Source organism: Astatotilapia calliptera, chromosome 9, assembly GCF_900246225.1.
Source record: "Astatotilapia calliptera chromosome 9, fAstCal1.2, whole genome shotgun sequence".
NCBI lineage: Eukaryota > Metazoa > Chordata > Actinopteri > Cichliformes > Cichlidae > Astatotilapia > Astatotilapia calliptera.
In genome coordinates, this window is record NC_039310.1 from 27370130 (window position 1) to 27396015 (window position 25886).

A 25886-nucleotide genomic window follows, 5' to 3' on the forward strand; every position below is an offset into this window, starting at 1 on the left:
CTCAGTACAAGAAAGAGAGAAAAGGGGAGAGAGGGAGTGATTGTTTTCCTTTTCTAATAACGTGTATGTTTATAATAACAGGCTTTAGGCTTTAATAGGCTTCCAAAAGCTTTAGAATTAGGTTCACACTCGCTTGCTTTAATTACACTAATTTCCCACAGACATAAACTTGTCAATGCAAATCAAAACTTTAATTTTAAATCCTCAAATTAATGGTTGTTGTGTGAACAGCTCTTTGCTCCCCTAATGTGATTATCTGAATGGATTTCTACTCTTGAAAATATATCGATCTGAACTGACTGCCTGGGGTAAGCACAGCTGATCTGAATCACGGGAAGAATTCTGAATTGAGAAAATACTGCCAGCACGTCATTAAACATTACAGTTACAAACAGCAGAGAGCACCAGCATCTGGCATGGAAACTTAGTCAGTTCAAAACAATCAAAGTCCATCCTGATGCACGCTGTGAGTTGCCCACACAACACCGTTTTCTTGTTCTGTGCCTCCAAGATTGGATGGTTTTATCTTTACACTGTGTTCCAGACAAGCTCTTGCTTTGTGCTTATAGTCTTGTTTATTTCATGCAGACAGTCACACCTGGACATTTAAACAAGGCCATTTTGAAACAATGAGGTCAGTGCATGTGAAGGAAATGCGAGGGAGAAGTTGGTATTCTTTGACTGGTTTGCAGATGATTCCTGGAGGTGAAATTGGCTGCAAAAAGGGCGCTGCACCAAAACCTCCTTTTGACTGATTTGTTCCCTCTTGCACTGCAGCGGTCACCTGTAGTTTGCAGTGAAGATGCTAACTTGTCTGCAAAAACTTGCTGACCAATATCTGTGCTGGAGTAAAATTAAAGTACAAAGTGCAAAACAAAGTGGAAAGGGAGAATGTTCACCTTCAAAGTAAAGGTTGTGCAAGGTGCAGCTTTTATTTTGAAGGCAAACTTCTCTGTTTCCAGTGGGTTACTTACTTGCCTGTAGGCCTGTTTGACTGGGGCTTTATAATCAGTTTCACAGTGACTGCCATCACCCTCCAATAACCGCTTACTAATCGGTCAGGGAATACTCATTTTCCCATTTGGACCAGTGGCTGTCAGATGATTGCCAACCAGTCTTTAGGCCATTGTGACTGGGGCCTTATCGTTTTGACACTACAGTGTCATGTGTTAGCACTGGCATGGCAAGTTAACATCATGTGATTAGCAATTACATGACTACAAAACTTTAATACAGCCTTTTCAGGCTCTGAAGATCTTCTATTTATGAGGGGTATTCAATCAGAATCAATCAGAATCTGAATCGTCATCAATCAGGAGAAAGTTGGCTCAAAGTCAGAGGAGATAAAAACAATCATCTCTGACACACAATGAACTGAGGGGCCACAACAACCAAGGTCATTATAGTACACTAAAAACTAAAACTATGTGTGCTTACAGAACTAAGTGAACTAGAAAAAGGAAACAAAACATCTTTGCTTTTAATCTTTGCCAGTTTGGTTGGATTTCTCAGCACAACCAGCCTGAGGAGATCTGGGATGTCTGCAGGACTGTTGCTCAACCAGCTTCACAGACTGCTGTGGTTATATTGAAATCTCACTTGCCGTTTAACATAGTTCCAATACGGAGCTGAGAATGACACTGATGTGCTGCACATAGAGTTTATAGCTGTTGCTCATGTCCAACCCTTGTCCCTTGTGGGGTTTTTACATTCACTATACACAAATAAAATTTACAACATTCAATCACACAAGACCATAATACAATATGAATGGAAAACTACAAGAAATACACTGTATAATATATAATAAAATAGGCTCTCCAGTAGAGTCCAAGTATAAAAAATACATTCAGAGCTGTAAATGAGCAAAACAGATCAAACTCCAATATTATCAAAAACATAATTTTGTTCTGGCCTATTTAAACCTCAAAACCCAATTTCAGAACTCACTAGTTACTAGACAGTAACCAGTTTAAACTGGACTGGTCTTCTTTTAAGAGCTTCAGGGCAGTATCAGAAGTACTTACTCTAACATGGAGAAAATTAGACTAATACAGAGAAGCCTCATGAGCTGTGTGAGGCCCATTGTCATTATTTAGCTGGTTATGCATCAGACTAATGCGGTTTAGTTTTCTCATCTCTCACTGCTTCTGGATCTAACTGTTGAAGGCGCGGGGGCAGGAGCAACCAATCAGAAGAAAGTTAAGAGTAGGGGAGCTAAAACATGTTGTTTGAGAAGATGAACCGAAGGGCTGCACTGAGGCCCAGCAACAGATAGATAAGGATCATTTTAAACTGTGAATCATGCAAAGCTACTCTAGTCTACTCAAGTCCATGGATAGAAATAAGGAGCAGTAAATGAGCTGAATAGAGCCACTTTAGAAACCACTTCATGCTGGCAGTAATACAGAAAACATTATTTTCTTTTCTTTTTTACAAGGTGTCTCACTCTTGGTTGGCATTTTCTGTTCTTCCTTTGGTTTTGGTGTGCCAAATATCCAGTTGTACGCAAAGCCCCTTTTGTTTAGCCCTTACATTCAGATTTATTACATGTAAATTGTAAACCTTGTACAGCCAAGTGATTAAAGTGAAAGGTTTGCAGTTCTGGCTGCTGGTTTTATTGGTAAGTCCAGGATGTCCAACAAAGTAATTTCTAAAATCTCAGACAATAAAGCAACAGAATAACTATATAGCAGTAGTTTATAATAAGCTTCAATGGGCCATTTTTTTTTACAGGAGGACAGTCTCTTCCTGTAATAGTAATAACAATAAGAATATATTTTTAAACTAAATCAGAACTTTGGACTGAGGGACAATGGGAGAAAGAAACAGAGGCAAAGAGACAAAGAGAGTGAGGAAAACGAGGCCAGAAGGGAGTGAAAGACGAAGTTTGGAAGGCGACTGAGGCAGGAGGGAGTAACTTTGTGGGGGAGTCGGTCAGCTCTCCCCTTCGTATCCCTATCAAAACTTGGCTGCCATTCAGAACTACACTCAGACCGTGAGCTTGGGTCTGTATTAATCATAAAGTGGGGATTAAATCCTCTATATCACGCTATGGGGCCTTGAAGGTTGTTCTTTAAAGGTAAAGATTTATTTTAGGGTTGAGACGTATTTTTTTGCTTAAGGTTCGCAATAAGGTCAGGGTCAGACATGCCGTCCCTCTGATGAAATCTTTAGAGGCTGAATATGAGTCAATCTAACCTCCTCTTTAATGACTAAGTTGTGTCTCTGTGTCAACATGCATGTCTTTGTCTCGCCTACAGCCTTGATGCACCTTTTCTCTGCACTCTCTATCACGCCACACGGCTTACAGACGCCGTTACCCCCAGCAGACCCTGCAGACTTAGCCACGGAGCTGAGTGAAACCTAACCGGGGAGCACGTCTCCCAAGGGGGCGGTGGAGCGTGAAGTCAGATTGAGGCCAGATGTTGCAGATGCAGAAACGAGGCAGCAGGACCAGGATCCATTTATAGGCTCAGCCCGCCTTATTGCACAACAATGTATTGACAATTACATCACCAGAGCTGCTCTCTGACTGCGACATTAGAGCGAGAACAACCCCAGTGATTCCACTGTATAAGCTTTCTAACGCAGGTATTTTCATTCTCTATCTTTATAAATACTTTAGCAAATCCTCTCCTTGAGCTCGAAAATGCCAGGACGGTCAGTCTAAAAATACGTTGACATTTTTTCAGTCACAAGGGACAAGCAACAAAAAATTGTGAACATTTATAGCTCCAGAAAATGTTGAAATGTCCAAATACTGGAAATACTTGGAGATGTAAGTTTTGGGGGATTTTTATTCCCTAAAGTTTAAAGTCTATTGAATGGTGAAGATATTTTTGGTCTACTTTAGAAGTTGTAACTCTGATGGTTTCAAATATTTAGTGTAAAAGTGTTTTTTGCTTGTTTGTTTGTTTTTTAAGTTAGTTGCAGAGATGATGAAATGTTTCCATAAAAAACTGAGTGCAAAACATTAAAAACCGTAGTCAATATATCACCTTTAAAGCTGGCAGAAAGGGAAGAGTTGATTTTTTTTAATAGAAGCAGATAAAGTGGAAACAGTGCTTTGTACACATCTAATCATAATGTACTTAAAGCATTTGACCAACTCATTCTTCCACATATCCACAAGGAGTCTGTAACCTTCCTCAAACTGAAGCTTGGGGCGAGGATAAATGTTATATTTACATAATGTTTTCCAAATGGTTCCCATTGTTTGAGGTTTAACTGGCATTGTATCAATTTTGAGTCCTTGTTTCAACTTGTTCAACTTCTTCCTCTGCAGTGATTTAAGAGCCAAAGTCATTATCCCAAAGAACCAACGGCTAATATTTGATGAAAAGAAACCACATTAGTGTTTTAGTTTGTCATATTTTCAGAAAATATTTTTACCACTTGTGTCACATTTGAGAGAAACATGACTACTGATGTTGGGCAAAGGCCTGTATGGGTCAAATGTGTGAGATGCATTTCTGCTGCAGCTGTCATGCTCGGGGGTCTAACTAGGGGGTTTCTGAAAATGTCAAAATTTAAAAAAATGGAATAAGGCTTCATAGGTGATAAAATCTTTTATTATACTGTTTTACTATTCTGATTATTTTTAATTTGACATATTAGAATTGACAGCGATGTGACATCTATGCACAGATGTGGGGTAAAACCCTCGCGATGCCTGGAGTGATGTGAAGGTTATGAGCTGCTGGGTTACTGTTATGCTGTCGCGTGATGACACAAATCATCACACTACAGTATAACAGTCATTCTTTAAAAACAAAGTTTTGTGATTTTAGAAAAAACTTAAAAATAGGTTTTCACATTATTACATTAAAACTGTTGTCAATTCAAGAACGCCAAGACGTTTACTGATATTAGATTCTCACTTACCTCTGGCAAAGGGTCAGACACTGTTTCATGTTATGCTGCGATATCAAAGTATGATTTCCTTACACAACCAGAAAATTAAACAACCGACAACTCATGAACATGAATCAAACTAATTCAAAAATATCATATGCATTATAATAATAAAGTTTATTTGTATGCTTGTGTACACTTTTAAAAACCAGTGCCACAAAGCGCTTCATAGAAATAATTAATAAAAGAACAAACTCAGAGGAAATTATAAAGAAAATTCTGAATCAATTAAACTAGGCTGAGTAGACGTGAAGTGTAACGTCACAATCAGAGTCAAGTTCAATGTGATTGCAAAACCTTATTGAAAAACTTAGAAGTGACATAAAATGTAATCACTAAAACAATAAGATGGAGGTAAAGTTCAGTTTTATAAGTAATAACCTCAAAGATAAGCTGATGAGTTATAAGTTTATTTTGTTGTGTGTGGAAGTTATTTTGACCCAGAAGAAATTGAATAGAAAGTGGAATCAACATTGAAAATAAAACCTCTCATATGCCATAACGTCTTTTGATCCTCCGTGGTGATATTCCCCTTAACAGTCGACCCAAAATGTTGTTGAAGTTTGTCAACAACATTTTGTCCCAATGCTTCTTTCTTTTGTACCATTTTTCTTGCTTTCTATAGAAACTAGTATATCTGCTGTGATTCTGGTGCTTGAAGCTGGTGATAGGAAAAAGATCCCCTGACAAAAAACAGATTTTGGCTTAGATTGTGACACTTGGAGTTGATGTACAACCGATTTGGTTTCAGTTTTTAACAGACCTCAGTGTTTTTTGCAGTCTTGAAAAATTCATGTGGATATCTCCTGTAGTTAGGAAGTTATGAAGGGGGAAATTTATTCCAGATTTGGTTCGATACATACGTGTGAACGGCCTTATATACGCAACACATTATAATGTACTGGGTTATACAAGTTTTAATGTCTTTTATTCATAGCCAACACATGCTATAAGTGTGGTGTATTGCCCACAGATGAGAAACACATTAAAAATCAACCTTCACATTGATTTTCCAAGACTCTGAAACTCCGTTGAAGGGTTTGGAACGCCATTCCTCCAAAAGATATTCCCTCACTTGGTGTTTTGATGTTGGTGTTGATCCAAGATCTCCCATAGGTGTTAAATTTGGTTGAGATCTATTAACTGTGAAAGCCGTAGCAGATGATTCACATCATTTTTCATAATAATCAAATCATCCACTGACCCCGTGTGCCCTATAAAAACGAACACTGTCATGCTGGAAGAGACCACTCCCAGCGGGATCGAAATGTGTCATCATAGGATAAAAATGATCATCCCGATCGAGTTTGTAATTGCAGAAAAACCTTTCCTCTGAGGGGACAACTAGACCGAGTGAGCAAAATGACCATTACAAAAACACCAGATCCCCTCTCTGCATTTTCAAGGGTGAACATTAAACCTTTTCCTTTAATTCGTCTCTGCATCACAGCATCGCAGCACATCCCACAGCTATTTACAATTTAAACTCAAGCCAGGAAGAGAAAAATGAACTCTATCACTGAGACGCCCAAAACTTGGCTTTTAGCCACCATTGTTTAAAGGTTAAATGTCAGTGCAGCTATTTTTTTTCTGTAAAGTTGGGCAGCAACTGTCTTTCTTTCATACCGACTTCATCATTTAACCTCAAATTCCTTCCATCCGACTTTATCCTTCAACGCAGAGGCATGTTCAACGCATGAACATCAAAACCCTGTACACTTCCAAGAAAGTGCAATCATTCAAAGTGTTCTCATCAATTATTTCCTCCCAAGGAGAAAATATGTCCAAAAATAGGCAACAAGGTTCAACACCTTCAGTGAAAAATATAAGGTACCAGGCAATTATCCTTTCAGATCATTTTTCACCTGGTGTAGTTCTAAAAAGCCCTTTTTTCAATCGTCAACTCCAACAGAAATGAGATGGATTTATGGTCCATGACAATATGTAGAGACATTTTGAACTAAAACAGAGAACGCTGGGAAAGTCTGCTAATTTATATAATCTGACACATACACTCAACAAAAATATAAACGCAACACTTTTGTTTTTGCTCCCATTCCCCATGGGATGGACGTAGAGACCTAAAATTCATTCCAGATACACAATATAACCATCCCTCCCAAACAGTGGTCACAAATCAGTCCAAATGTGTGGTAGTGGGCACATCTGCTATATTGAGATAATCCATCCCACCTCACAGGTGTGCCACATCAGGATGCTGATCTGACATCATGAGTAGTGCACAGGTGTACCTCAGACTGCCCACAACAAAAGGCCACCCTGGAATGTGCAGTTTTTTGCGCTATTGGGGGTCTGGGGACCCAGAACCGGTCAGTATCTGGTGTGACCACCATTTGCCTCATGCAGTGCAACACATCGTCACATGGAGTCTATCAGATTGTCAATTGTGGCCTGTGGAATGTTGGTCCACTCCACTTCAATGGCTGTGCGAGGTTGTTGGATATTCGTGGGAACTGGTACACGCTGTCGTATACGCCGGTCAAGCACATCCCGAACATGCTCAATGGGTGAGATGTCCGGTGAGTATGCTGGCCATGCAAGAACTGGGACATTCTCAGCTGCCATCTGCCCTGAACAATGTGAACCATGATTCATCCGTGAAGCGCACACCTCTCCAACGTGCCAGACGCCATCGAATGTGAGCATTTGCCCACACAAGTCTGTTACGGCGACGAGCTGGAGTCAGGTCAAGACCCCGATGAGGACGACGGGCATGCAGTTGAGCGTCCCTGAGACGGTTTCTGACAGTTTGTGCAGAAATTGTTTGGTTGTGCAAACCAATTGTTCCAGCAGCTGTCTGGGTGGCTGGTCTCAGACGATCTTGGAGGTGAACCTGCTGGATGTGGAGGTCCTGGGCTGGTGTGGTTACACGAGGTCTGCGGTTGTGAGGCCGGTTGGATGTGCTGCCATATTCTCTGAAACGCCTGTGGAGACGGCTTATGGTTGAGAAATGAACATTCAATGCACGGGCGACAGATCTGGTTGACATTCCTGCTGTCAGCATGCCAATTGCACGCTCCCTCATTGCTTGTGGCATCTGTGGCATTTTGCTGTGAGACAAAACTGCACATTCCAGGGTGGCCTTTTGTTGTGGGCAGTCTGAGGTACACCTGTGCACTACTCATGATGTCAGATCAGCATCCTGATGTGGCACACCTGTGAGGTGGGATGGATTATCTCAATATAGCAGATGTGCCCACTACCACACATTTGGACTGATTTGTGATCACTGTCTGGGAGGGATGGTTATATTGTGTATCTGGAATGAATTTTAGGTCTCTACGTCCATCCCATGGGGAATGGGAGCAGTAACAAAGGTGTTGCGTTTATATTTTTGTTGAGTGTATCTTCAGGTGGTCAGAGTCTTTGAAGTAAACTCTAAGTTATGATTTTCTTCTGAGCATACCCTTTTTTTAACTCAAATCAGAATGCTGTTGTTCATTGATGCAAAACATATCTGTTGCTCAGGCTGCAAGCAGCAATCATGGTCCCTTGCACCTTGTTGCATGTCGGGGCACGCTGCAGTCGATGGGCTTTATTTCAGGCATGTATTCAGGTCTGGACTCTTACAGGATGTTACAAAAGAGCTATACAAATCTCTTAGAAAACACCTAGTTAAAATTGCGCTTCACGTTACTGCATATCATGTGTAAAACACAAGAATTAATTTTGTCCTGTCCACCAAAGGCTGTCTTTCTTGTTGCCAGAATACTCACGCTGCCAGAACTTTCATCAAACATGAGAATATTGGGATAGACTGAGTGATACTTCCAATTTCAAGGAAAATTCCCCCACAGACCAAACACGGCGTTCAAAAAGTCGAAAGGTTTGCAATTTCGATTATGGTGAGACTGAACATATTTGATGTTGACGCGGTTGATTCTCCGGGATTTCTCCAGGAATCTGTTGGAACACAAAGTCTATAAACAGCTGGGATGTTGCTACAGTTGCACAACAAAATCAGAATAGCAGTTTTTGCAGAATTTTGCATGTTGAGCTCATGCAGGGCAGAATTCTTTTAAAACACAAGATGTTTTTGAAGTTTTTGAGAAAGTCTCTTCTTCTTCTTTCACATTGGCTCTGGTTTCAGTCTTACATTACTGGCAGTACGCAATATGTCACCTAAAAATGCTTATGTTCCTCTGTTTCAGTCAACCAAGGAGTTCTTCAAGGATCTATTGGGATCTCTTCCTTTCATCACGTTCAGTTTCCACTGCTATGCTAATGACATACAGTTGCCAGTACTCCCATTTGTTCCTTACCAGCTGCTTGGGAGAAATCAGAAACAGGATCTCAAACAGTTTTCTAAAACTGATCAACAGTAAAACTGAACTCCTGGTTTATGGCTCTCAAATCTCTGCTTCGAAAAGCTGCCCATCTGTACATTGATGGATGATATATTTCACCATCTCCAGAGGTCTGCAACCTGGGTGTCATATCCTGGATTCCACCCAATTATTCTCATCCCATATTAAATCCATCTGTAACTCTGCCTTCTACCAACTAAAGAACATCTCCAGACTCCAGCCAAAGTGCTCAGACTCTGCAGCTGAAACCTTTGTTCCTGCTTGTTTGGTCTCCCTATCAAACCCTGCATATAAAACATGTTTCTCATATAAAATCCTTCTCCTCACCTATAAATCCCTACATGCGTGTGCTCCACAGTATTTATCTGACCTTCTCCTCCCTTACTCCCCATTTTAAATTCTGTATTTCACAGATAAAGGCTTACTCTCCATCTCTCACACCAGACTGCAGTCCTTTGTGGACAGAGCCTTTACTGCTGCTGCTTCCATTCTCTGAACACAGCCTAGTCTGTGAGATCTGCAATGACCCATTGTGGATCTTGGAGACTAGGCTGTGTTCAGAGTGTGGACATTTCTCTGGACATTTTTAAAAACAATTAAAATGGCACGTATTTACTGAGGCCTTTGAGTATGTGCTATGTACATATGAGTTATTAGGCTTTTAGGGTGGTTGATGTTTCATGGTAGAAACATATAAAATCACAAATTACATGCCCTTCAATAAAAACTCAAAGGTTTGAAACAAAAGCGTCACAAACATCCTATAAGAATAAACTGACCAAATATGGTAATGTGATAAATTTTCTGTGAGGAGTTTGCTAAAAGTAAAAAGCCTGCAAATAGTAAAAATGGCACCATAATCACACAGTAAATTTAAAATGACTGACATCATGTTAGGTTTATGTTGTGGTCCCTGAACCTCCTTGGCTTCTGCTCCAGCTTCTATCTACGTGTGTTTTTGCTCTGCTCCTGGCTTTGTGGATTTTGACCCTCTGTTCCCTGTGCACAGGTTCCTGGATTTCCTCCACCATTGTGGTGGGTGTGACCTTGAGCATGAGAGTGAGAAAACTGCACATAGTGGATATTTAGACCCCTTTCCATTGGACCCCCCTCCCTGGAGCACCATTCCCTGTTTGCACATTTGCAATAGCGTCTTCACTGTAAATAAATGCACTGACTGAGCTCTCCCGAGTGTGCACCTGACTCTACCAGTCCATTAGTCTTGACAGTTCAAGGTGATGATACAAGAGTTTTTCATATGTGTGGCTACAGAATTTCATACATGCAACTTATCAGGAATAATAAACACAGTAGAATGGACAGTGCCGGCATTAAAACCTGCACCGTGGAGCCTTTGGTCAATAAAAAATCAAAAGCTTCCCAACCTGCTTTAAACTTTTCCTACATGATGACCTGATCAACCTTCTGCACCGGGTTTTTCTTTGTTTGTTTTTACGTATAAAGCCTGTAAATGTCAGTAATTACACAGTCAATTCAGTTTTCTGTTGGATTTTGGGTATGTCTGCAAGAAGTTGTTTTGTTCATCTTGGGATATTATATGCAGCCAAAGAATTTCATGCACGCTGATCCCTTCAGATGGAACTCCTAAGCATGCGCTTTGAAGTTAAAACTTCGGTATTGTTTTCATGAAACTCTGAAATTTGCTACAGCACCCTGGATACCGTAGCAAAAGTTTAAACTTTTAGAATATTAAAGATAAGAATGACAAAATATTATCTAAATCTGACCATTTTCCAAGAAGGAGTTCATTGAAGGACAAAGCTTAAAGTGCCAAAAATGATGCAAAAATGTGACACTTGGATCAGGTATCGATCCAAAACTTACTCAAAGACCTGAATCTCAAAAAAATCTCAAAATGTCCTAAAATCTTAACAAATGACAAAATGACAAATGGACAATTTATTCATTTTACTCCGGTGTTGTTCGGTGTTGACAGCATTAACATAGCACGGAGGAAGCTAACTACAAAGGACCAGCAGTTTGGAGGCTGTAAAGAGTTTTGACCTCAACACAAACTGTGGTCAAACACACTGAAATGACTGAAAACCTCCTACAATTTTTCCCCTGTTGGCTTCTTTGTCTCTCTTGCTCTCACTTGTTCAGTGTAATACTTGTTGGAAGAGATATTACATTACATTGTTGTTGTCAACTCAATTAATATGATTTCACCGCACCTCTTGCCAAGTGTGATGCTTGTGCGTGTCTGAGCAGTAAAAGGAGGTGCCACAGAGAAACCAGTTCAAGTGTAAAATGACAGCAGCAAGTAGTAAAGACTCACAATGAGTTGAAATGACACAACAGGTGAATAACAAATATGCTTATTTTAGTTTCTATTTGTTATTGTACGAATTAATACACTTTATTCATTCATACAGTTAGATACCATTTGTTATGTAAGGCATGACTGCTGAATTAATGCTCTTCCTCTTCCTTATGGAAAGGAACACAGCTTATTAACAGCTTATTAACTTGACACCAGGCAGCAGGAAAAACTTGAAACTAGAAAAAGTGAATCCCCAAATGTCTGTGAAGGTTCTCAGTCATCCAGGTCATCGTAGTCAAAGGAGCTTGCAAAGAAAAGCGTCTGGACTTCTTTAAGTTGCTTGAAGACGTTTCACCTCTCTGAATCCCCAAATCAAAACAGTTAAGTGGGCGATACACACATATGACCCCTTACATCTGAACTGAAGATACAATTAATTTAGGATACTAATGATAAACACAGCTGTTCCATTGTTGCCCTGGACCACAAATTCATAAAGATTTAATACAAGTGGTGAAATCATTCGTTTAGATTAGCCTCCACAAACTCTCTGTCCTGTGCATTCCAAAATCCAACTGCTGAGCTATTCTGAGCATGTTTCAGAACATGATCTCCGGTCATGTCAAAGGCATTTTTCTCACAGTAAAACTTGGAGCAGAGATCTATAGCAACGATATGAGACTTCATAATAAACTAGAAGGCTATCTGTGTTTTTTCAGCGCAGAAATGAAACAATAATCCCTGCAGCACAAATCTCAAAGAGGGAAAAGCTCTTGTTCTTCAGGCCCGGCCCCGCCTCCTCCTCCTCCTCCTGCTTGCAGGGGACAGAGAGGGTAGAAGTTAAGCAGTCAGCTCTCTGCCATTGTTCTTGTTCTGGACGTCTGCGAACGGGACGGGTGGCGCTGGTCGGGTACAGGACGGCAGTCTGTCGTTATGACGGGCTCCGGTCCGAAGCTCGGGGTCCTGCTGCTGGTGGCGGTTCTGCTGCAGACTGTGGTCGTCACCATCACCGTGCTGCACTTCACAACGGCTCTCAACTCGGTAAGGAAGAATTTAAAGTTCGGACAGAGGAGTAAGGGACGCGCGGAGGCTTTTACGCATGGCCGTGCTTTGCGCACAGCGAGGCGGGGGCAAAGTTGATGCAGCCGCGTTTTACTTCATTTTGCTGCTGACTTAATTAGAGTTTTAATGCGCAGTTCAGCGGTGACAAGTTCTGGAGCAAACCACTTTAATTAGTTTTGCGCTCTGGTGTTGCTGCTGCGCTCCAAAGAACATATAGCCCACTTTTAATTTATTTTTCTTTTTTTCTTTTCTTTTACACATTGTAATGCAGGTCACTTATGCTGCTCTGGAGTAAGGTTTGCACAATGCAATGTCACGCAAACATACACACCTTGTTTTTCTCTGCAGCTGCAAACGTAGAACAGAGAACAAGGAAGTTAAAAAGAAAAGCAGCAGGAGAGGTGGCCTGCAGATCATTTTACGATCATCTGTGACTGTCAGGAAGAGTTTGTACAGACCTATGCGCCTGAATTTTTGTGAGTGTGATTATGCTGCCCTGACTGTACTTTTGTTGAAGTACATCTGAGAGTCCTCTGCTCAGATGGATTCAGTCCAGTACAACTCTCAGCCTTTGTTTACAGTAATCAATCATTAACCCAGAGATGAGATGCAGCAGCGATATGTGGAAAATGAAACTTAAACACATGACAAGGAAGGAAAGGGATGCATGCCAGGAAATTATGATGACTCAGGTTCTAAAGCCAACTCTTTAGACAGTAATTGTTTTAGTGTGGACAATGGGCATTTTTCTACAAAAAAAGAGCAAGAAAAATTGGTGCAATTAAGTTAACATCAGCATGTAAAATTATGTTTTTAAAGCGAACAGACCTTGAAAACAACTTTTGGTTTTGCAAAATGAAACCACAGAGACCGTCAGGTGTGTCAGGAATGTTTGATGGGAAAATAAAGAGACATTGCTCCACTTGTTCCATGCTATACTTCATACCGTCACTATTCGCAGATAAAGGAGACTTTTGCCAGGAGCAGTGTCTCCTGTCTGACGGGCACTGACCTGCAGAGCATCACGGATGTGCGAGGGGATCTATGCTGGCAGGTCACTCAGCAGGTTCACCTCCTCATCGAGAAGGTACAGTATCACGAGGAATTATTGCTTACTTTTACCCCCCAGAACTTTACTGACCTATAAAATCCACAAACTGTATGTAAACAATGAATGCAGCCACTGTGGCATTACTTTGAAATTAAATTAAAACTGTGAAAGAAATCAGGGTGCTTACTTTAAAGCTACAGTCTAAATTAATAGGGAGAAAGCGTCTTAACTTTAAGCTGTCAGTGGGATGTAAAAACATGTAGAGAATAAGCAGCAAATCTGATAAAACCCTCTTATAATGTTTGGCTACCTTGCCCCGAAATGAGGTTTAACACTGAAACCTCTTAGGGGATCATTTTGACCTCATCCTGCAGGAATACCAGTGATGGCAAATAAGCATTTCTTAAGTTCATTTTCATTGAAATGTTCAAATGTTGTTACACATTGGACAAAACAGTATTTAAGATGAAGTATTGAGGGTTTTGCTTGTTATACAAATAACTAACTTCACTAATAAACAAGCAACACAACAGCTAACACATCTAAATAATTTCATTATTGTAGAAGAAGAACGTCACTGAAACGTCTAAGAGAAATGGCGTTAGTTATGCTAAAATAAACAGGGTATAAACACAGTGCGCTCATTGTAAAAACATTTTAAATCTAAACCTCAAAGTGGGTTTCAAAGTAATATAAACATTTTAACAGATTCATTATTGTAGACGTTTGACACACACTCCAGAGCCCCACACTGACTACACGATGAGTAAACCAGTATTAGTCATGAAATGTTATCATTCGTTCATTAGAGTGCCGACACAAACAGCAACTCAACATATGCTGAATATGCGCCATGTTTATGCACACTATGGATACAGGAAGCCAAGAAAAAGTTAGAATACACTTAAATACATCTTTATATTTAACCAATAGAGAGCTGTGTCTGCTACCACACAGCAGAAACCGCCTCTCCTATTCACATGCACAGCAACTTGATTGGCTTTTAACTTGCTGCTCTGAATATAATGCCTCTGACGTCACCTGATTCTTTCTAAAACCCTCTTCTGAAGCCTCAGTGATAGCATTTTGGCTGATGCCATGCTGTTCTTGTTGTTGCTGCATCCATAGGCTGTTTAGTTGTAACCTACAGACACATATATCAGATAATTAGTACTTAGAAACAGTGATAAAATACCAAAGAAGAGACAAAGACTTCCTGGAAAAGCTGCTGGTATCCAGAATCCACATATTAGCAGAGAGCTACAGGCTACCTGACACTCATCAGACGCACAGCCCTAACTTTAAGCCTGGATAAACTTAAAATAATTCAGGTCTCATAAAGCTACTATGAAGGGTTCAATAAGTCACTAGAATAAAAACAGTTTTCAGTAAACCTGTTTAAATCTGAAGGTGTACATGTTAAACCTGGGAGTTACTGGGGGGACTGACTCACTTTAGGAGCCTCAAGTGGTCATTAGAGCAGCGGTCCCCAACCCCCGGGCCTCGGACCGGTACCGGTCCATGAGTCGTTTGGTACCGGGCTGCGAGAGTTGAGGCTCAGGTGTGAAATGTATAGTTTTCAGGGTTTTTATCGGTTTTCAGCGTTATTTTGTTATCGTTTTTATCGTTTACTCGGTTTTCCTTGGTCTTTTCATCTGTGTTATGAATAAATTTTCTTTTTTTCGGTACCGGTACTAGTTTTATTTTGTTGTATTTATCCGCGACACCTTAAAGGCCGGTCCATGAAAATATTGTCGGGCATAAACCGGTCCGTGGCGTAAAAAAGGTTGGGGACCGCTGCATTAGAGGCTCTGCAGCTTCTGGCAGCTCAGAGTTGCTTTCATGTCTCAGCTGCAGAGTTTTTCCGCTTGGTAAAATCTGAAAATGAGCTGTGCATATCGGTTTCAGCCGATCTCTATTAATGACTCGAATGATTTGGCCAGCTGCTGAGATTTCAAAACTTAATTTCTTCTCCTTCACTGCACTGCATCAAAAACTCCCCACCCACAGGGCTTTGGAGACATTGCTAACCTCCTACACTCCTCCCAGCTGCAAAGTCTGAAAAATGCTTACAAAGCAAATGCTGAAGAAGGTTTATTGTTATTTTTTATTCCGCGGTCCCTTATTTAATTGAACTCCGCACAGCTGGAGTTCAATTAAATTTCAAGCAAAGAAAATTTCAAGCAAAGTTTTACTCTTGATGATAAACACAAGAGGGGCGCCACGGGAGAGCAGGAGTACGACTAAAAAAACAAGGCTTCTGTTTAACAGGGCTCCATTGTTATCCTAAAACGATTAATTTATTGTTTTCCATGGGATTCATTGGCAGAAAGAAAAATGTAGAATAAAGGCAGCTTTATCTCTTAAACTCAAAGAGGGGTCATTATTATTATCATTATTAGGGGCTTCCTGTGGATATTCGCTGAAGAAAGAAAAACTGAAATGATCCAAATCACTGCCTGCGGATGCACAATGAACTCCTTCATAGCTGGAGATGTGATGTGATCCTGTGTGGTTTAATCAGCACAGGAATGCATTCACCTGCCCTGCACTGACACACACACACACACACACACACACACACACACACACACACACACACACACACACACACACACACACACACACACACACACACACACAGCAAACATATTCATTTTCTTTTGCTTGCTATTTGTGCACATTGTTTGTTTTCGTTCCCTTCTCTCCTCCTCTGACTTTGCTGCTCTGCTAAATACTTCGAGTTGGATTTTTTCCGATTCTGCTGGTTGATTAAATTTAGTTCAGAACATAAACAACACAGAGACGGTCTGATCCAGGACGTTGGTTCGGGTTTTTAAACTCGGAAGGAATCTGAATCTACAGTAGCATTTCCTCTAAAAACACACTCAACAGGCAGGTGAATGGTAGAAACCTAAAAAACACCCATAGCTGCAGATGTGTTGGTGTAAAGATTTACAGCGTCAATTAAACCTAATTTAATCATTTTATTGTACTCACTGGCCACTTTGTTAGGTACACCTGTTGAGCTGCTTTTTAACAAAGCTATCTAGTCAGCCAATCACATAGCAGCAACTCAGTGCATTTAGACATGCAGACAAAGTTCAACCTGATCATCAGAATGGGGAAAAAGGTGATTTAAGTGACTTTGAAAGGTTGTTGGTGCCAGACAAGCTGATCTGAGTGTCTCAGAAACTGCTGACCTGCTGGGATTTTCCCACACAGTCATCTTTTTGGTTTACAGACACTTGTCTGAAAAAGACGAAATATCCAGTGACCGTGAGTTCTCTGGATGAAAATGCGTCATTGATGCCAGATTGAACTGATAGGAAGGCGATAGTAACAAACCACTCGTTACAACCAAGGTATGAAGAAGAGCTTCTCTGAACACGGAACATGTCAAAACTTGAAGCAGATGAGCAGCAGACGACTCTCCTGTCCGCCTGGTGTGATGAGTCTTAGTTCCTACAAATGTGCTAGCACCAATATCAGCAGGATTTTGCCACTAAGAAGCATTATTTGCATAAAAAAAGACACCTTAAGACAATTGATCCTGTAGGAGAAAATATTTCTGTTTGAACCAAAGCAATGAACCGGCTGACCAGCCGTTTGTCAGACTGACAACCCGGTATTAGTATTCCCGTACTGAAACTATCCAGTGACATCTTGTTTTTAAAGTATGCATGAATCTCTAATCTCCGATGATTAACTCATCTTTTTTGGGAATATTTGAATACGTTACCTGTTGTTATGTTCTGATCATCTCTTTGACAGCTAAATAATCATTAAATGATGTCTTATCTCTTTTCTCAGATTCTTTCAGAAAGCCTCTTCTTTTTTTTCTTTTAAAACACATTTCTGCAGCTGAGCTAAACTGTCCAGAACCATTATTTAGAAAATGGTTTTAGTTGGTTTGGCAGTAGTTTCCAATTAATTGGCAAAAGAAATGAAAAACACGAGGAAATTGGAGACGGGTCGTTTCCAGGAAAGAATCCGTTGCCAACGTTAACACGAAGACTTCTTTTTTTATTCAAAGGAGCAAGTCTCCTGATCTGATGTCAGCACATTTACAGGGTCAAAGTTAGATAAGACGCTGCTTGGCAGGTCTGCGGTATGAGCTGATGGCCCCGCTCGGCAGATAAAGTGGCAAAAGGTTATTACTATGTTTAATGTTACAGACATATTACTCAAAAATCTTACTTCACCACTGTTTTTCCTACAGTCATTGTCTCAGCAGAGGCAGAGGCAGAGGCTGAGGCAGAATTCGTCGGAAGTGAAAGGTGAGAAAGCAAAACCGAAACATGCAAACATCTGACCTATGACCTACTAAATACTGATCTATCCTCTGATCGGACTTTTCTGGGTGCATTTTCCATCCTTTCCTTCACGTTAGATGAAGTCTCCCAGGTGCTGCTCTCTCTCTCTCGCCCCAAAGTTGCCGCTCATGTCACGGGCAGCTATGTCCCCAAACTGGAGCGAGCAGGAGGAGGTGAGTGCTGCTGAAAGTGGCCGTTAGGCGGATTGCGTTAGAGCAAAATTTAAACAGCATGCACAGAGTGACCTTTCAATTTAAAGGCAACGTCTGTATTTTATTCTTGGACTCTACTAGCGTAGCTTTGCATGAGTTACACTTCAAAATAAGCCAGATCCCCTGTCTTAAACAAGCTGTTTGCCCTTTAAGCCAACTTTCTTCTTATTGAATGCCCCTCATTAACAAAATTTGGACAGCAGTTGGGTGCGGCTTCTGGGCCTAAGATGACCACATTAGGGATATCCCCTCTCACCGACATCATAGAGATTTATGAGTAGAACAAACTCCCAAAACTGAGAGTTTTTGGCTCAGAATGATTACTTTCACATATCCTGACCTCGTTATTAGGAGTCTTTAAAACAAACTGTTGAACTCCACCACCCTTAAAATGAAGTTTTAGCTGTCATCACATGTGATTGCATAACAAAATCTGATGTTGTCCACTTGCCTTACTTCCTCAGCTCCAGTCTTTGCTGGGCGGCGCGTTTATGGCCAGAAGATCTCATGGTGGGAGGGCCGTAAGGGGCTGGCCTTCCTCCAGGACGTCCAGCTGGTGGATGGGGAGCTGGTGGTGTCGCAGCCGGGCCTCTACTACGTCTACGCCCAGACTTACTTCAGACACAGCCACCTGGGGGAGGATGGAGAGGACAGCGAGGAGGTGGAGGATAGGGGGAAACCTCTGCTGCAGTACATCTATAAGAAGGTGAGAGACACATTCATAAACTAACTTATCACTTTTTGTTCTTTCACTCGTCTAGTGTTGTAAAAATTTGGTTTGACCTGTACTCATGCATCAGTCTAATTATTCATTTTGGCGATAAAACAAAACTCCTTCTGCATGAATTAAATCCAGCTTGTCTTGACCTATCTGCACATTTATTTGTAATCTTTTAGTGTTTGTTGCACAGAACATCGCAGACTGTTGAGTCACTGGGGCGGGCAGGGGTGTGTTAGGATGGTGTCTGACTAGTAAAATATGATGACTAATAAGCATTCAGACAGAATTGCTGTAAATATCGAGTAACCTTTGGCTTCTGCTTTGTCAGCTAAAACTTCAATTAAAGGGGACATATTTTACCCGTAAAAATGAAAAAGAGCCATTTTCTAGCATTATGCTTGTGTATTAATGGGCATTCAAATCCATTGTGCTTTTTATTTTTGGATCAAAAATGAATTAAAATAAAAATGTCAAAAATGGAGCCCACTGGGGCATCCAGTCTGGTTGATCAGGATGTAATAGTTGGGATTGTGTCGCAAGTTTTAAAGCTGATGAGTTCATGAGAGTGTTTGTTCAAACTCTTAATTTCTGCCAATTCAGACGCCTGAATCATTGTTCGGAGTCTTTGGAGTCCTTCTGAAGAAGACATTACAGATGGCCTAGGACTGTGCGATATGACCAAAATCTCATATCCCGATATAAGAATTCTATCGTCCGATAACGATATAAATCACAAAAATTTAACATTTTTGTAAATTCTGTGAATCTCGGGCAGCTCGACTTGCGTGAAGTGTTTCCAGCTGCGCATCATGTAGCTGGAGTCGAGTGTTTTAACCGATGCATGAAACGATACATTTTTAGACGTAAGTTGTAACGGCCGCCGTTTTCTTTGTGAGTATTTATTTATTACACGGTGTGCTGCGGGGAACTGCCTGTTCTAACGTTTGAGTCTAAGGTTTATTTTTTAGCACCTGCGGCTCTTTTTTACTTCTCATCTGTAAATGATCTGCTCTTTCACGTGATTCAGTTTATTTTGAAAAGTCTCAACAGGATCTTGAGCTTTATTGTGAAAGGTTTATGTGGAACATAAACAAGCAGACACGCGATGGTTTTACCGTCATTGTTGCTAACGACAACGCATAAAAACAGGCACTTGTCCATCTGTAGTGTGGTTATATAAAATATAAGAGAAAGATAGAACTTTAAGAAATTAATATAGCCACTACAGTGACCATCAAAACCATGAACAAATATTGCCGTAAAGAGTTTATTTTGCGACACCACGAAACAAACGATAGCGTAAAATGAAACGATAGACGTTTTTATATCGTCATCCGATATATATCGTTATATCGAACAGCCCTAAGATGGCCTGTCATAACAAACCAAATTAAGGAGGTTGAGCCGAGGATCTGCACCGATGCTTCTCCGTTATTGTGGACTGTGGAGACTGTGCAAGTGGAAAAACATGCTGAACTTATTGTCACAATCTTTTAAGGCATCCCGGGCCGTGTGCCATCTGTTTGTAAATGGATGTTTTATTAAATGTGACTGTTGGACTTCACTAGTTTAACAGTGGTCATGCTTGATGTTTGCAGGTATGTGACAGTAACCAGTCACTCACCAGGCAAGCTGCAGCTGATTAGCATTAGCCAAATTAGCTGCCTCAACTATCACCTGACCAACTTCCACTTGATTTTTTTGCTGAACGACCAAGCGAAAACCTCTGGTGCTGAAATGATACTGTGTAGTACAGGCCATCAAAGAAGTCTGTGTTAAAGCTTTTCTGAGTAATAGTCTTGTTTTTTATTAGTGAGCATTTAGAAACCAGCCACCGAAGGGCCATATGCCAGTGTACTCATGGAGCACATGGATTGGATTCTTCTTTGTCTTTTGCTTTGTTTTTCTGAGCCCAGATTATAATTGAAATTAATTTGTTTTGTCCTGCAAAAGACAGATTCTTGGACCAGAGTATGATTGAGAAACTTGTAAACAACTCCCAAGAAAGCTTTTGTTTAAGACAAAATTTAGGAGGTTTTTGATCATAAGCAGTGACAGCTCGCTGACAGCTGATTGGTTGCTTCTCTTCTCTGTGGTTGAGACTCAAACATGAAATCAAAATTTGTAATTCCTGCCTTCACGCCACCTTTGAAGCACTCATTCTTTAGCGCTTCTAACATATCGCATTTCTCTCACCTGCTCTTCTCCCAACAGATGAGCTCATACCCGGCTCCCATCCTGCTGATGAAAACAAGCCGCACTTCCTGCTGGTCCCGAGGTTCCCAGTACTCTCTGCACTCCGCCCACCAGGGGGGGCTGTTCCCGCTCACTACCGGCGACCGCCTGTTCGTCACGGTGACAAATGCATCTGCTGTGGACATGGACGAGGAGACCAGCTTCTTCGGTGCATTTCTGATCAGCTAGAGTAGCAGGTCTTGGACTGGGCATCTCGGGTTTTACCTGGTGAAATAGCTTAATGATGCTACCGTGCTGTAATGATGAGTGTGGTAGCATCTAGACTTCTCCTAGAGTTCAAAACTATAAAAGTCAAGGAGAAGTCAAACAACTTTTACGACACTGGTTCTCTTGGGGGAGAAGACACTGATGTGGCTGTGCATGAGTGCTTATCAAACCAAACAGACTTTTGTATTCGAGTGTCTTAAAGTAAGTGTGGACTGGACTTTCCAGGGGTGTAGTTTTTTTTACAAACATCTCTTTAAGGCGGAAGTACAGTTTTTAAGGATATTTAGGCCCAAAAGCAATTTTAACTCATTCACTGCCATTGACGTCTATAGCCGTCAATGGCAGTGAATGAGTCAATGGGTTTAACTCATTCACTGCCAATGGCTGGCAGTGAATGAGTTAATATCCAACTAGGCATCTAATGCCTAATTCATAGCTCTGGACCCAATATCCAACCTAGATCTTCAGCAAAATATAGACTACTTGTTGCACAAACTGTTTAATTTCTTGTTGTGTCATCTATAATCTGTGTGGAGAGCAAAAGGAGGATTCAATTTGCTAAAATGCAATCTAGAAAGGAGTTCCTAAACTAATCCACGGGCTACACCGGAATACCCCCCAAATTACGCGTCTCCAGAGGCTTAAACAACAGACTAGCTGAAGTCTTGGATAGGTAGGTCTCAATGTCACACTGAGATGCAAACCTGCAGATCAACTCTTACAGCCTACTACACACCCTGAGGCAAATGTAATGTAGGGCATGCGTTTTAAACTGCTTCAGCCTAGCTACAGTTGCTCCACACCTGCAAGCCACTTTGTAGCCCACCTTCACCTATCGCCTCTTTTTCTTTTCTTCTCTGCAGGGTCTTGCTGCTGCTGCAGGGGTCCCAGAGCAGAGTCATGTAGCCAAAAGTAAATTAGTGCAGATGGAAGTAATGTTTTGCCATAGTGGTCTTGCCTGGGGTAGACAATTTGGCTGTGAAGTGGCTGTGCAACACAAATATCCACAGGAAAGTTTGCCAAAGACCGAGAGTTTGTCAAACTTTTATTCTTTGTTCTTATTCTTCTTTAACCCCTGAAGCAGTCGTGCCTAAAACCACCAAAAGTTGGAACCATTGAAACTGCCTGTGTTGCCTGAACAGGCTTCCACTTCCAGGGGGCTAGCACAAAGAATCAGAGCTTTAACGCTTATATCCAAGCCTATGACTAATTTAGAAACACTAAGAAAATTGTACGTCTTTGGACTGAGGGAGCAAACTGGACCACCTGGAGAAAAGCCCATGGAGGCACAGGAAGAACACAAAAGCTCCACATAAAAGGCCCACCTGGCCACAAAGTTTAAACCAAGGAACCATCTTGCTTTGAGGGGACAGTGCTCCCCACCAGGCCTGGATACACCAATCACAAATAAACAAAAGCAATACCAGCTGCAGTTGTTCTCAGTTCTGCCATTAAGAAATGTTTGTATAAAAGTCATTTGAGTCCACACAGAAATTTTAGGTGTATTCCTGTTTAGAGATGTAAATGCTGTGCTATATTTTTTTATTTTTATAATAATCATTTAAGTATTGAGTTCGTGAACCCTTTGTTCTTGATATTCCCCCAGTCAGAGTACAAACATGTGGGTAAAAGTATAAACCTTAGAGACAATTTACTGCCTTTCAGATATACTTAATATACCGACCCATCATGTTGACAACCATATTGGAACTATGAAATAGGGCTGCTTACAGTCTCGCTTTTTTCTGTCAGACTTCAGCATTTTGGCTCGTCAACTCCAACCTTTCTCCAAGAGGTGCATTAAATGCTCCCTTGCAGTTGGTATTCATGCTATGTTGGATTAACTGCAGATGTGACTTTCAGACTCGGGAAAATGGTCTGCATCTAAACAGCAGAAATATGTTGTTTTCATGTCTGTGTAGCTCTGCTGCTTTCCACATTGTTGTAGTGAACAACACAGCAGATGCCTTCCAAGGTAATTCAAATTAAAAAGCTGTTTTCACACATGCTCTGCAGCCCCGAACCTTAGTAGACATGACCAGACAGAGGTGCATGATGGAAAACAAATGTTTGAGGCAATCAAATAGGACCGTAGCCTGATTTAACCTTCCAGATCTCTCGTATTAGGTCCCAGTGATTTGTGAGAGCAGAGCAGCTATTGTTTGGTACAGCACTAATGATTCAGAAAAGAAGAAATTCAACTGTTGACAAATGTCTTCACTCAGTCTTTCAAAATAATAAAGCGTGAGAACAGAATATATAAAAAATAAGGTGACCAGGTTTTTCCTGTCTGCTAGCTGTCAGTAAAAACTGGCGGCCAAGTGATTTCAAAATTTATGCGATGGGAATCAAACCAGTGCACGTCCCAACAAGTTCCAGGTCACGTCTACAGTCCTGCCAAGGAAATGTTTGTTTTCATGCGCAACTAGAGCATCAAACAAACCACACAAACAGCTTTTTTCCTCCAGTTTTTGCTTGTTTAAAGCAGCTGGCCTCAAATTTCATTCTGAGTGGAATAAAATATAAAATCTTAATTCTAATTTAAGGTGCAGAAAACCTGGAGAAGTTGCTATAGTTAACATCATCATCATCTGCTAATGGCATGAATGTAAACCCCCTCCAAATATTTACCATTACCACAAAAATGATCAGCTCGATGCTGCTGAACACGAGACTACACCTGGTAATGTAACTTTAAGCAACGAATACTTTTAATCTGGTTATGAATTCAATCTCAAGTATCCCCATTAAAGGTATTTTGTTGTATTCACTGATGGATGCAGCAAGATTTAGTTGAGTTTAACGTGACATAAAAAGACATGAATGCAACATTCACTGTATTACTTATGTAAATAAATACAAAGCACAATCATTTCTCGTACGTTGTGTTTAAGAACGCGTGTTTGAACTTTTGTAACGGTGGTTGTTTAAGTTTTGTTAAGTCATGTTATGCTCCGGACCAGCTTTGGTGTAAAAATGTGGTTTCACATTTGTGTTTTGGGGTTAATTATTTATGAAGTGGATCTACTACAAAACAGTCCATGCTATTTTTCCCTTTCACTCCCGATCAGACTGGGAAGTTGATGTGAATTAAGCCAGTACCTTAAATTCAGCCCTCTTTGTCCACTTCAGTTTATTTGCCAGACATCAAAAACGGACACTCATCAGGTTATTAAGAATTTAATTCTTTGCCAGATAATTAAATGTGAATGTAAATAATCCAATTTTTGTGGGTGTAAATATGTGAAATAAAGATTCAATAAAAAAGCTCTTTGGATTTTTGTCCATTGTCTTATGTGAGAGACAGTTGCACTGGAGACGAGGGTGAAGTCCAAGCTCTAATCAAAAGCTGAGGTTGGCAAACTCTGTGAGTCCAGAAAGTCAGCTCTTAAGGATATAATAAGAAATTCTAGGAAACATCTGCTGAATGGACCAGTATTTATATTGTGCCTTTCTTCTCTGAGCAGTCAAAGTGTAAATCATAAATTAATACCACCACGTTTTTGGAAAACTACAAAAGCACACTCAGTAACGTGATGCCAGGCTGCAGCAGCACAGCATGTTCTCTGGTAGCACGAGGAAGCAAGCGGGTCGCAGAAATCATGGAGGAAGAAGCCTGGGATTAGGAGATTTTTCTTTCTCTAAAGGCCTGCAAACCAAATAAGCTGAGTCACTTTAATCCTCCTCAAAGTTTGAAGGGTTGCTGTTTGTTTGTGGTTATAAATTAGGGGCATGAAATGCTGAAGAGAACGGAAAATTATGCAGTTTAACAAAGAAATGTGAATGCGTTAAAGCAGACATCGTAAAAAGAAAAAGAAGACAAAAAAAAGAAAATACCGTTAGCATTTAACAATTATACAAGAAAAGAAAAATATATGTAATAATACACTATGTGTAATTAAGGAATTAATTTTTAGGGAAAAAACAAATAAGCAGCTGAATAAATAAGAAAAAGGTGTGAACGTGTGTTATTTGTGATCTACGGGGGGTTAAAATCCTTAAAATCACAGATCTATGTGATTTATATGATTTAAATTTGCAAAACTTTTTTAAACGTGGGCACAAATTATACCTCATGTGAAATACCTGGGGTTATAAATTACATTTTAAATTTAAATAGATGACAAGTGCCAGGTTTTTTTCTCCAAATAAGAAACACGAAAGCAACACCGAAGAGCCCGATATCAGACAGTCATCAAATCATGCCTCGGGTCTAAAAGCAGGCAAACATAAGAGAATAGAACAAGGAATCAGGGCTTCTGAATAGAATAGAATAGAATAGAATAGAATAGCCTTTATTGTGATTGTACATGTACAACAAAATTATGGGTGCTTAACACCAACTGTGCAGGAGTAAATTATCAATAGTAAGATAGCAGGAATAAATATCAAACAGGGGAAATATGTACAATCAAGAGAAATATATACAACACAAGAGAGGGGGGGGGGGGGGGTCAGACTGATGGTGCAGTTTGATGGTGAGGATGTCTGCAATGGTGGTGTTGAACATTAAGCCGTAGTTCACGAAGACC

The 25886-nt window shown here is 40.6% G+C and overlaps 1 protein-coding gene across 1 annotated transcript; it reads left to right on the forward strand.

Moving 5' to 3' along the window:
• Positions 1–11864: 11864 nt before the first annotated feature.
• On the forward strand, positions 11865–21704 carry LOC113029411 (tumor necrosis factor ligand superfamily member 10-like). The gene is made up of 6 exons (XM_026180271.1): positions 11865–12570; positions 13553–13678; positions 17865–17922; positions 18036–18131; positions 18635–18876; positions 21106–21704. The coding sequence occupies exons 1-6, from the start codon at positions 12463–12465 to the stop codon at positions 21313–21315; spliced, it is 840 nt and encodes a 279-aa protein (XP_026036056.1). The 5' UTR covers positions 11865–12462; the 3' UTR covers positions 21316–21704.
• Positions 21705–25886: the final 4182 nt, after the last annotated feature.